The following is a 12,952-nucleotide window of genomic DNA, read 5'->3' as shown; positions in this document are numbered from 1 at the left end:
CCGCCGCCTGTGTGTGAGGGCAGCCCCGCGCCGCGGAGCCTCAGGCCGCGGTGCTCCGAGCGGGGCAGGGCAGGGCAGGCCGGGCCGGAGCGCAGCCACCCCGGCCGCGCCCTCGGCCGCCGCCCCGCCGCCTGCTGCTGGAACTAACGGGCGCCCATGGTGTTTGCATGCAGTCATTGCATTCAGCAGATCCTGGAGGCCGTGCTGCACTGCCATCAGATGGGCGTGGTCCATCGCGACCTCAAGGTGAGTGCTGCTGTCCCGCCGCCCTCCCGGAGCAGCATCCCTGCCCCACAGGGCCGCCAGCAGCCGAAATGTAAATACTTCCCTCTTTTGCTTTTCCCCTCGGTTCATTTGTTTTTAACTTGGCTTCACCTATATGCAAGAACAAGTTCGTGCTCACCAGAGGGAATCTGCTCGAGGCTGGCCAGTAGCTGGCTGTCCAGCACCCGGCAGTACAGGCAGAACAATACTGCGTGTATTTGTTGAACACATGGTCTTCCTCTGTCATCCAGAGCTTTTGGGACGGGGCATGAGGGCAACTTCCTGTGTCTCATCAGCAGAATCTGTAGTGCTTTTGGGAAGCACAGTAGCCTTTGCATGCTGTGCATTTTATAGTGACAGAAGGCCAGCTGCTCTGGGATCGCTGGTACAGAGACCTCTCTCTCCTGCAAATGATGACTGGGCAACAAAACATCTTTAAAAACCGGGAATTTCTACAGTGTTCTCACCACACTCACCTGAGGAGACCAGTTCCTTCTAGATGAGCTTTAACATTGGGATAGAAACCTTCCTGAAGAAAACTCTGTGCTGAGAGAGCATTCCCTCTTTTTTAACAGTGTACGTATCCAAATGGCCTGAGGCATCTACTGGAGGAATGCTCTCTGCCTTTAAAATATGTTGGCAAGGAAAAAAGCAAGTCTAGATAATTTTCTTTCATTGTGAGGCTCCAAGAGAGAAGGCTGTCCCAGAACTCATAGTAAGTTTGCCTTTTGGGCACTTGAGCTTCATGATCCTCAAGGAAAAGAAGATGGTTTATTTTGAAATCAAATGGAAGTCCGCACTATCGATTCTTCATGAGGCAGAGAAAAAATGGTGTGTACACTAAGGCAGCAAAACACACTAATCCCTTGTGGCACGGATTCTTGGGCTTTGGTTTTTTTCTGAATGAATTCTGAGGGGCAGAAATTTCCTCCTAGGATAAGAGTTTCTAGTGGTTATAATGAATAATAATGTTGGAATCAGAATGCTGTCGCCTTTCTTGGCAACTTTTACTCCCAAACAAACTGTTCTTGTCTGACTTTATAAGGTCCATGTTGTCATGAGGGAACACAAAGAGGTTTGCCCCAAAAGCTCAGAGAACAGGGTGAGTTTTGAAGATGTAGACCCCAAATTTTTTACTCATTATGCTCTTCTGGATTTTCCTTTGTCACATTTGTACAACAGGAGACTGACAAATCTCTGTCCAATCTGTAAATCTTGTATGATAGCTGGGTAATGTGGAATGAGTTTAAAGGGAACGATGTCAAATTTGTCCAGCTGCTCCAGTAGTTCTTGTCCACACTGTACATGCAGTCCTGTGCTTCTACATAAAAGGAATTTTAAAAGCCAGGATTGTAGCTATGCAAGCTGATGGAATAAGGGATGCTTTCTATTACTTTTCATACATTCACACAAAACAACTTTTTCTTTGGGAACACATTAAATCCAGCTGTTGCCTGCTCCAGACCATGCGTGGATTTCTTATTCTAGCAAATCCAGGCTGAATTGAAAAAACAGTGTGAGAAAAAGTGTTCCTGCCAAGCTGTAGTGCCCGGTTTCATTTGGAAAAGTGAAAACTTGAGGAAGCAGAAAACCATCCTTCTTCAGTTACAGCTTTGTGGCAAAAGCCAAAAAACCCAAAGAATTAAATGAAAGACTGTGGTGAAATCCGAGCAGAACGCCATGTGCTGAAAAGATGCCAGGAGCAGAACAGCAAGATGTGGAAGATGCTTATGGGCTGGCATGGATCCTTGAATTGCAAAACTTGATGGATTTTTTTCCAATAACTCAGTCCACAACATGATGGCATGCTTGGGGGTGGGGAGATTTTGGATGATCCCATTTTTTTTTAACTTTCCGTCTAGGCTGATTCAGTAGCAAACAGAGAGGTGCTTTTGCAGCCTCTTATGACCTGCAGAAGTTCTTGTTGCTGCTCTGTTTGTAATCACTGGTGTAAGTCAGAATGGTGGTGGATCTTAGACCCAGAAAAAAATTAACTTAGCTTTACCAGCTAGCAAAAGTGCACTTCCAGGTAGGAATTGCCAATCTTGTCAGGCCATAGCCTTCCTGCTTTTGTGAAACTTCTGTGAGTTTGTCGTTACGACCCTCTTACCTTCTACCAAAGAGTGGCTGCTTTAGGTATATTCAAGGAAAAATACACAGAGCCTTAAATACTTGGTATCTTAAGGATGAAAGACCTCTGGGAAAGCATGGCATAAATCACGTTAATTTATTTGTAAGTAATTCTAGCAGTTAACAGTGCCATTGTGCATGCTTGGCTGCCGCCCATCGCTGGGGAGCACAAGGTGACACTGTGAATCCAGGAGCAAGTCCTGCACGGTGCTGTTAATATTTCCCAAGTAATTGCACTCATTCCCAGTTAATGCATGGTAATCACCCACGTGCCTCTGGCCAGGCTCAAACAGCTGCTGCATGTTGGTTAAGCACTCAGTCCCACTTGGCATGGCCCAAAAGGCTCTTGTCTTTGGCATGGGAGTAAGTCAGGAATTCTGGTGGAACATACTCATCTGTTAAAGTGGTACTTCTGCAAGAAGAGACATGCAATGGAATAAAAAAAAATCCCAAGAGGAAAACAAAAACCGAAAAAGCCAACTAAAAACCGAACCAGAATCAGAAAACACAAAACAGGTGTTTTGAACAAAATCGCTTTTTGGGAAAGCGGTATGTGCTCGGTGGGGTAGTGCTTGTATTTCATCCAAAAGGATGAGGCTTTTCACTGCTTTTGGCTTGCCTGAAGGTCACAAGCAAATAGGATCATCCGCTGCTTTAAGAGGTTTATACAAGAACAGCATTCCAGGAATCAATTACTGTGAATGAGAGGAAACCTTGCAGAACTATGTGACTGTGTGTTGAAATTAGTGTTGTTAAATGGCAAAGAGTGTGACATTGCGTTGATTAAACTAGGGAAGAGTCCTCAGCTATGCACTCGCTGTTTCATGTAATATAGTTGGGATGGTTACTGAAAATTTAAGTGAAAGTAGAGATTGTGTTTTGTTCTGAGGGCTCTTCATCTCAGTTTTTAAAACTGTGAAAATAGAAGATTCATCAAGTAACTATTGATGAAAGTTTTTTAATATTGTCGAGTCTATGACACAGCGACAAAGTGATGAGTGAGAGGACAGTGTTGGTAATTGTTGAAAATATGTTCCTTTGGTGAGAGGGGAAAAAGCCACCTTTAGACCAAAGAGTTTGTCAGGGCCCCTTGTAGTGTTAATTAATAGAAGTATCACCGTGGCTGAGGTCTTACTTAGGCTCAAGCATATTTTGCTGGATACCTGACATGTATTAAAGATAGGCTTTGCTGAAAGAGGCTTATGATCTTAATTGTTTCCAGCCTCAGTACATGCGTGGGATTAACTGCCATCACATAAATAGTCCCTTGGAAGTGATATGATTGCTCCTGGGTTCAGCCTGGAATACACATCAAAGAGTTTGCAGGACTGGGGCCCCAGCACCACCCTGGCCATAGTGAAGTCCCTTGTCACAGACCACTGCAGAAATTCCTTCTGAGGAGTCACAGCAATACCTGTGAAAGTGAGGTTTTGTTATTCTGTAAATATAGAACAAAACCTTTGTTAAAAACCATGGGCATTGGAAAGCCACATGTGGCAAGAAAATGCTTTGAGGGTCACAGTTCTCTGAAATAATCTGTTGATTATTTCAGTACTTTTTTAGTTGTATTTTTAAAGCAAACATTCATACAATAAAGTTGTCTTTGGGCAATTTACATTTGATGTATTTGCTAACTTGAGTTAAAAGGATTCATTATGAACAGTAGAATGAACACAATTGTTATGTTCAAATCCTTTACCTTTAATTGTGTGAGTGTACCATAGCATTTCATTTCAGATGTGACCAACATACACCCTACAGAACAAAAACAAGGTGGGAACTTTCACTAACTCACATGGTTATTTGTAAAGGTTCTCTGCAGGCACAAACGTGGGTGTGCTGGTTTTGCTGAAAGATTTGCAATGTAAATACACCTGCCCTCTGAATACAATCACAGGGCTGTTATTGTTGGGATGTCATGCAAAACATTTCTGTTTGACAGCTGTAGATGCCTGATCCTGCAAACTGCATGGGCTAGACTAGTCATCAATGAGTCCCTGTCCTTTGGGAGTCTGCTGGGCCGTTTTTCCAGTAACAAGCTCTTGGGAATCTCTGAGCTGCCTTGTCACACAGCAGGTGTCACAGCTCCATATGCCCCTTCTGACTCTCTTCTTCACCCTGTCCTTAGTCTTGCTAAGAGCTCGTGAAGGCTGCTTACAGGCCTGGTGATTCTTTCCAGATAGGAATGGGAAGTGCAAATTTTGCAATTTCATGGAAAAAACTCATGGGTTTCTTTTTCACTCCTCTAAGTATTTGTTCTTTTCCAGAGTACGGTCTAAAATATATTTACTTATCTTTTTGTTTCAATTTTTTTCTCTCTCTGAATAAAGCCTGAGAACTTACTTCTAGCTAGCAAATCCAAGGGAGCAGCAGTCAAACTGGCAGACTTTGGATTGGCTATAGAAGTCCAGGGAGAACAACAGGCTTGGTTTGGTAAGTAAATACCATTTTTCCCTCACCATTTATTCAGCATAGTGGTTAAGCCTCCCCAGCTGCCCCACTCTCACCCCAGAGTGGAACATGTAACTGTGTGACTCTTTGACCCTGGAAAACCTGGATTTCTTGATTCCTAGCTTGTGCTACCTTCCATCAGCCTGTAAATCTGACTGAGGTGCACACAACCCCTTTTCTCCCACTTTCTCCTCAGTAACTAGAGGCAGGAAATAGGGGTGTAGAACCTGTGAGGGAGACTGGTGGTTTCCCCTCAGATCACTGAGGAATAAGGCAGTAGGGTAATACTGCTGAGTGTACCTGCCCAGGCATCAGAACATTTTGTCTGAACAGGTCTCTGTCAGCTGGAAACACCTGAAAATTTGATTCTGAAGCACTTTGGGATGTGACTTCAATGAAAGGGAAAATAGGAGGGATTGAGCACCTGAGGCTGTAGCCAGACACTAATTACAGATTACTTGTTACAGTTAATAGATGCCTCAAGGAGAATGGTGGGAAATGTCTAATACTGGTGATTTTAAACAATAGTGCATGTACAATTGTCATACATGTGTCTCACGTACCACCCTCTTTGAACAGATGTGAAGCATGGGGAAAAATTTATTATAAATCCCAGGTGGAAAAATATACAGAATAAAATATTTATAGCAGCTGCCTATTCTCCCTTAGAGGAGCTAGAAAGTGCAGCTTGCAATGGAACAAAGTGGTTGGAGGCTTGGAACAGAGGCAGAAAAGTGTTCCTGGGCAGTGAGTTGGGACGTTGAGTGTTCACAGCTAAAAGTACATGTAGATGCACAGACAGTGCCATTGGACATATGTTGGCAGCTTTATAAGCCAGCCTGTTGTTTTAAATCCAGCCTTTTTATAAATGGATTTCAGTAATCCACAAAAGACAGAGGAGATTGCTCTTGCACATCAACAAACAGACCAGTACAAAAGGAGTGGAATAGAAACGAGGCAAAACACAAGTGGTTTGTTACAATGGCAAAAGCATCAGGTAAACAGGAAGCATCTCAAGAAAATATCAACAGATTGAAGTTGACTTCAGGACTATTTTCTGTACATAGTGTACCTGCAGGTGATGCAGAGGAGGTTGCAATGCCCTGGAAAATCTTGCACTTTGGTTTTTTTTCTGTCATTTGGTTCTTGTGAAATGCTTGGTTTAGGCTCATAGCATCATGAGGACTTAGGAGAAGGGAACAGAATGTCTTTAAAATATACATGTAAGGAAGAGTTAACAAGGTAATGAAAAGCAAGTAGCCTGAAGGGGGTCTTTCTTTTAAAAACTGTGTCAGTCAATAAGGTAAGTGGGTTCTGTACATTTTTTGGAACTTGCTCTGCAGAACGTTTCCAGAGTGGTCTGAGTGCCTGACTTCAGCTTTAGGAGTGCATTAGCAGGGCAGAACATGAACTCCAGTGGACTGGGCATTTGGATCTTTTCTCACTTTCTTTCATAAGATTTTTCTGCTTTCTACTGGATTCTGCAGCACTTAGTGACTCATGGTGTGCTCTCTTTCTAATTATAGCTCTGCATCAGTATGCTCTTCTTTATTTTTTCTCCTTTTTTTCTCTTTATTCTGGTGTAGTCCTCTGGTGTGGTGGTCTCTTTTCGGTTTGAACCATGCCTCAGCAGGAAACTGGCTTGAACTCTGTGTTTGAATGCAGGGAATACTTTCAAACTGTGTTTGGATACAGGGAATACTTTCCTGGTTTGCGCGTTTGCAAAGCAAACTTGTTCCTTGCCTATTTGTAGAAAGCCTGACAGGGTTTAGTTGAAACCTGCCACCCTCTTTAGCAGGTGCTTAATGTACTGGGGAGGTGTTGGGCTGGTTGAGCTCAACAGAGCACAGATTTTGTCTTGGATTTTGTCTTGGTCCTCTGGACGCTTGGAGAAATCATACGAGTTACGGAGTACGAGGTGTTGCAATCTCTTCCAGGCACTGCACAGTCGCAGTTTCCAGCTTTGCAAATTGCTTTAGCTAATGGAGTTACTACAAGCAGCAAAACTTTTCTGAAAAGTACACACTTGTTTGGAGGTCCCTCTGAGCAGTTGCAAAATAACCTGATATATGACTCATGGTGTGCTCTCTTTCTAATTATAGCTCTGCATCAGTATGCTCTTCTTTATTTTTTCTCTTTTTTTTTCTCTTTATTCTGGTGTAGTCCTCTGGTGTGGTGGTCTCTTTTCTGTTTGAACCTGCTTCCTTGTGTTTTTGTTTGTTTTTTTAAACTGAAATCAGGGCTGTGTACCCTTCTGTGTGTGCTACTCTAAACCACTCAGAATACTGAGGAGAGATTATTTTACTAGAGGATGTAGTGACAGGACAAGTAAGAATCACTTGAAACTGAAGGAGAGTAGGTTTGGATCAGATAATAGGAACAAATTGTTCCCTGTGAGGCTGGTGAGGCCCTGGCACAGGTTGCCCAGAGCAGCTGTTGCTGCCCCATCCCTGGAAGTGTCCAAGGCCAGGGACAAGGTTTGGAGCAACCTGGGATAGTGGGAGGTGTCCCTGCCCATCGCAGGGGGTTGGAACAAGATGATTTTTAAGGTCCTTTCAATCCAAACCATTCTGTGGTTCTGTGTACTAAAACTGTACCAGTTATTTCAGTTTAGATCTGTTTGGTTTCTTCATTGAGAGATAAGGTTAGCTAAGTACTATACTTATTTTTGCTTTAGAGTTTATTTTCAAATCTTGCATAGTAATGTTCATTGAGCTGTGGTAAGTTTTAAACTCAAGATGACTTTGCTTCCCCTTTCAAATGAGCACTGCACCCAAGAAGAGATATGAAACAGCACTCTATTTAAAGCTACTTAGAACATCTATTTTTCAGCTTCTCTAAGGAGCTTAAGATGTGTTTCCTGTGTGATAGTACTCCTTAACAATTCATAGTTTCCATATCAGGAGCCTGCAAAAAACAAGCTTATTTTTCATGACCATATTTTAGCTCTTTTCTCAGTAGAATTTACAAAATGTGTTCCTTCATTTCCTCCTCCCACTCCCAAGTAATTGGTGACTGCAGGGCAAAGGCTTCTTTTTTTCTATAGCTGTGCACTTTATATGTTACCACTGTCTCTCATGAGTTTTGTGGAATCCAGGGTGATAGTGCACAAATGGCATGTGGTCCTTCATGAAAGCCACCAAATTCTCACCTCTCAGGAATTCCCAAGCATTTATTTTAGGCCAGAGCAGAGTACTCACTGAAATGGTGCAGACTGTTAATGGTCATTAAGTTTTTATCTGTTACACTGTTCTAAGAAAAGTAATGTTTATACCTACTTTTTGCAGTTCTGCTCAGAGAGGCAGCGCTGCTGGTAATGAATAAAGGATGAAGAACATATAAATTTTAAAGGCCAGATTGCTTCAGAGATGCTTCCTGTAAACTTTTCTTAAGAGGTTTCCAGAAGTGGAATGACTTGGCAGAAATGAGTTCTGCAGTGGAAAGATCGGATTAGATGTAGCTCTAATTTTGTGCAACCTATATCTACTTACAAATAGGGTACAGTGCCTACATACATACATATATCTACTTACATATAGGGTATAGTAGCTGCCCCTCTGCTTACTTTTTACAGAGCACATACAGGTTTTGACCAGAGTTGCCTTGCCTTTTGACAGGCTTTGCTGGTACTCCAGGATACCTTTCTCCAGAGGTGTTACGAAAAGATCCTTATGGAAAACCTGTGGATATGTGGGCATGTGGTAAGAAGTTGTTCTGAAAGTCATATTCACTGTAAAAGGTCTTAAGGGTCAGAAATTATATCCAGGGTACATGATACTGTGCATCAGAAAATAGGTTTTTAATAAAATTCAGTATTAATTTCTAGCAGAGGTCATTGGAATTTTGTTACCCTACAAGCTTCTTTTTAAAAAAATTATTTACTAAGTTCTGTTATCATGGCATTCTTGGCCATGTCTGCACAACACACTTTGAAAGAGTATTCAAAGAATAGCTGCAGGTGTATGGTGCCTCATTAGTTAGTAAACACACCAGTTCATACTGTGAGCTGGACATTTAGTTTTGGTTCACAAGGAGCCTAAAATTCAGTCTGACCAATATACCCCATCTGCAGGTATAAATCACAACATTAAATGTTTTCTGAACTGGAGGACAAAGCAATTGCTTTATCATGCACTTCTCAAAACTGCCTTCTGAGGCACTGGCAAGTGGCAGCTCTCCAGCTGAGAACAGGGGCTGGTTTCCTTATTTCACTTCTACCCACACTTAGTGTGTGGTTTATCTATGAAAACACTTTTCTTCAGTCAGAGGGCATCATCTCTGTCAGACTAGCAGGTGGTCTTTTCAATTTCCTATTGACCAAATACAGAGGAATTTCAGTTTCCCAAATTTGCTTTGCATGAGAATAGTTATAACAGAATATTTCAGACACCAGTATAAGCCATGATAAAGCCATAAGTAAAGAATGCATTTTCCTAGAACATCCAGAATCATGGAATGTTATTTCTCCAGCTAGATAAACATTTCCAGTGTTCCTAATCTGATGTTGTCAAATGGTCGTTATTGCCCATGTTTTCCATAGGAGGTTACCTTGTCAACCCCACTTGTACTGTTTTCCCCAGCCTGAAGGGGCTGTATTTCTCCCATCCCAGTGGCTGGGATGATGCTCACAAGCCTTTTGTTTTACATGGTTGTTTGGTGCAAAATTCATTTCTGCAGTTTCTTCCTTAACACTGGTGTGAATTTTCTGCAGGAGTCATTCTGTACATCCTCCTGGTGGGATACCCTCCCTTCTGGGATGAAGACCAGCACAGGCTTTACCAGCAGATCAAGGCTGGTGCTTATGATGTATGTACCATACTCTGTCTGTTCAGTTATTTGTAATTGTTTCCTAGAGGGAAAAGCTAAGAACTGATGAGGTGGTGGCATATGAATTCTGCAACATTATCTAATCATATTATGTTAAACAGACAAGATGATGGTTGTTTATAAATTATGATGAGGTAAAGGCAGAGCCTTATAATTTTTAAGCTCTTGAATCCAGCAGTGGATCCCTTAGGTAAAATTGTGTAAAGATTGTACAAGACAATATACATATGTGTGTATTTTTTTCTGAAGTTCCCCTCACCAGAATGGGACACAGTGACTCCTGAAGCAAAAGACCTTATCAATAAAATGCTCACCATCAACCCAGCAAAACGTATCACAGCATCAGAAGCACTAAAGCATCCATGGATCTGTGTAAGTAATTTCCACATGTTCAATGATCACTTGGCAGACAAATCAGTTTATGGTTTGCTTCAGCATGAAGTACTGAATGTGTTTAGAGAAGAACTTCTGTTCTTGTTCATGCAGCTGTGTAACTATAAATTGTTAAATTATGATTTACACAGATATGATCAATAGTGGTCTGTATTTATAGAGATCTCAGCTTGGGGTAAGATTTTTGCAAATTTGTCTTCTTTGCCTTGACTGTGTTGTGCAGAATGTTCCCTGCAAAAATTAGAGTGTTATTTTAAATTCTCAGTGAGAAGAGAGTGCAGGAAAGTAACTTTGAGTTAGATAATGCTTTGCATCTTCATTTCCCTGAAGTCATTCAGATAAACATGAAATGTGCAGGGAGGGAGTTATGGGACTTGTGAAAAGTCAATTTGCAGGTAGCAGAGGCTGCCTGGCTCTTCCTGGATCCAGGACTTTTCTCTGTTCTCAGTATATTCCACACCAAGACTTTTCAAGTGGACTTTACACATGGAAAAGACTGAGTAAAAGGAACACAATGGGTTAGTCAGACAAGGTAGAAATTAAAGGCCCAAGGTGGGGACCATGGGTTGTAATATATGTGTTGTAGAGTAAACAAGCCATAAACAGCTGGCTGGGTGCCTTAAAATAAATATTTTCTTCTTCTCTCAGCAACGTTCTACTGTTGCCTCTATGATGCACAGACAAGAGACTGTAGATTGCTTGAAGAAATTCAATGCAAGAAGAAAACTAAAGGTAAGAAAGAAAACTTTTGCTTGTGCAAAACAAATGGTCTCTGTGCTGAGTTTTTCTAGATATTATTATTAAATGACCTGTTGATAGAAGATCAGCTTTTGGCTTGAAGATCTTAAAATTTCCATGAAAGTGAATAGAATTTGGCTTTTATTTTATAATTCAGAACTATAATAATCCTCTGTATTTACACAAACTAAAGGTATGCTCTTGAAGGAAAATCCTTAAGGTTATTCTTCTGAATTATGCTTTGTTTTTTCTTGGCCAGATATGATAACTTTGCAGATGTGAACTTGTCTAATGTGTACATTACAAATAAGCTCCTATTCCTCCCTAAAAAAAAAAAGAATCTAAGAACAATAGTAAAGTCTCCTTCATGTTAATCTCTGTATTTTGAATAATTGCTGAGCCTCTGAATACTCCTGGCTTGTGCATTACATACTGACAGTTGGCAAATATTTGGATATGAAGATTGCTGATAGGTGTGTAATTAGGATTAAATTATGATTTATGCACTCATGACATGGCATATGAGAGGAAGTGCACAGATAATCCATTCTCTCAGGGTTAATTCAGTAATTAGTGCCATTTACTCGTTTATTTTCCTTTTTGTTGTGTTGGCATTAGGAGTTTTACACATGTGTGATGCTAATTTGAGAAAATGTGTGTGTACACAGGGGGCCATTTTGACAACAATGCTGGCTACCAGAAATTTCTCAGGTATGTTCATTGAGCTCCAGATTGATGCAGTCTTTATATTTTAATGTCTGTGAAGGCTGAGGTCTAATTAGGACTCATTCAGGAGTGTCTAGGTGTAATATATATCATGTTATTTCCTGTGATGAATCAAACAAGAATTTAATCTCTTTGGGCCAAAGAAATTCTCTTACAGGTGACAGTCTGAATTTTCTGTAGAATTTGAGCTCCTTCCCTGCTTTTTGATTGTTACCTGTCAAAGACAGGCAGCATTTTCATGCCTATTTTGGTGCAGGCAAATTGAAAGTTACGCATATAGCTCCACATGCACAAGTATCACCAAACAACATTTAGAGCTTATATATTTTCATGTATGTGAAAAGCCATTCCATGATTCTGTTGCATCCTGTATTAAAAATATCATTAGTACACATTCATCTCTTTATTGCTTTGCTAAGGGGTAGGAAATGTAGTAACATGAGTCCCCATTTTCTTTCTAATGCCCAGCAGTGCCCAGCTGGTGTAAGAAGAGTTCTTTCCTCTTCATGAAACAGTTTTGTCCTGATGGCTCTGGAGATTTAAATCTTACACCAAACAAACTCTAATAGCAAAAGCTAAAATTGCGCTTAGCAGAGTTAGAATTGTCCAAAGTAGTAGGATTGCCAGAATATTGATGCTGTGTTGAATTTTTCGTTTTGCCATTTGAGATTTCCAGTGAATAGTGAAATAGAACACCAGATTTAAAAATCAGTAATTTTATATATCCTCCTACTCTGTGATGTAGCTATTGGAGTGTAACATAAATTACTGTACAGACAAAAACATGATAGTGCTGTGGGCATGTTTCAAATAATAATAAGCACTGACTCATCCAAAAACATTACATAATCACAAATGCAAGAACAACTTGTTCAATTTGCATAGTACTTGATATACAGTTTCTTTCTTAGTTAAGTTCCCTTCTTTAGTACACACCTTACACAGAGGACCACATTCATCTAAATTACCTTCAGTTAGTGCTTAATGAATTCCAGTGTCTCCCAATTAATTTCAAAGTGGGAAGGCTGTAGGCTGTCCTTTTTGTAAAAATGAATTACTGTTAAATATCAAACAAATCATTCCTCATCCCTTTTCATAGCTGTCACTGTCTGTATATGTAAGGATCAAATTCAACTTCCACGAACCAAAAAAGCTAAAGTAATTTTAAACAGTGTTTCAGCATGAAAAGCAAACAAGGGTTTTTGGCTTTTTTTGGTTTTTTCACCTGACATCTCTTGTTTTACACCATAGCCACCTGTGTTTTTTCTCCATGACGTTTTATTTTTTCGGTTTCTTTATTCATTGTATTTCATTGCAAAACATGCTTATGAAGGTCATTTGTCCATAATGATGTGGTTATAAAAGTGTTTTACTTTCCTTTTTTTTCTTCCTTTTATGTGGAATGTGTATTTCTTGTGAGGTA

The 12,952-nt window shown here is 40.7% G+C and overlaps 1 protein-coding gene across 31 annotated transcripts in view; it reads left to right on the top strand.

Moving 5' to 3' along the window:
• The window catches only part of CAMK2D (calcium/calmodulin dependent protein kinase II delta), a 120,015-nt gene that overhangs the window by 76,381 nt on the left and 30,682 nt on the right, over positions 1-12,952 (top strand). For 22 of the 31 annotated variants that reach the window (XM_063157159.1, XM_063157163.1, XM_063157160.1 and 19 more), the window contains exons 7-12: positions 4,725-4,827; positions 8,463-8,546; positions 9,557-9,651; positions 9,922-10,044; positions 10,714-10,797; positions 11,472-11,514. In XM_063157159.1, the coding sequence (XP_063013229.1) occupies positions 4,725-4,827; positions 8,463-8,546; positions 9,557-9,651; positions 9,922-10,044; positions 10,714-10,797; positions 11,472-11,514 (532 nt within the window). Of the gene's footprint in view, positions 1-173; positions 247-4,724; positions 4,828-8,462; positions 8,547-9,556; positions 9,652-9,921; positions 10,045-10,713; positions 10,798-11,471; positions 11,515-12,952 lie in introns of all 31 variants that reach the window. The other 9 variants (XM_063157189.1, XM_063157158.1, XM_063157180.1 and 6 more) reach the window with 1 other exon arrangement.

This window comes from Melospiza melodia, chromosome 5 (assembly GCF_035770615.1).
Source record: "Melospiza melodia melodia isolate bMelMel2 chromosome 5, bMelMel2.pri, whole genome shotgun sequence".
Classification (NCBI taxonomy): Eukaryota; Metazoa; Chordata; class Aves; order Passeriformes; family Passerellidae; genus Melospiza; species Melospiza melodia.
Note: the sequence above shows the minus strand (reverse complement) of the source record. Positions and strands in the feature narration are given on the sequence as shown.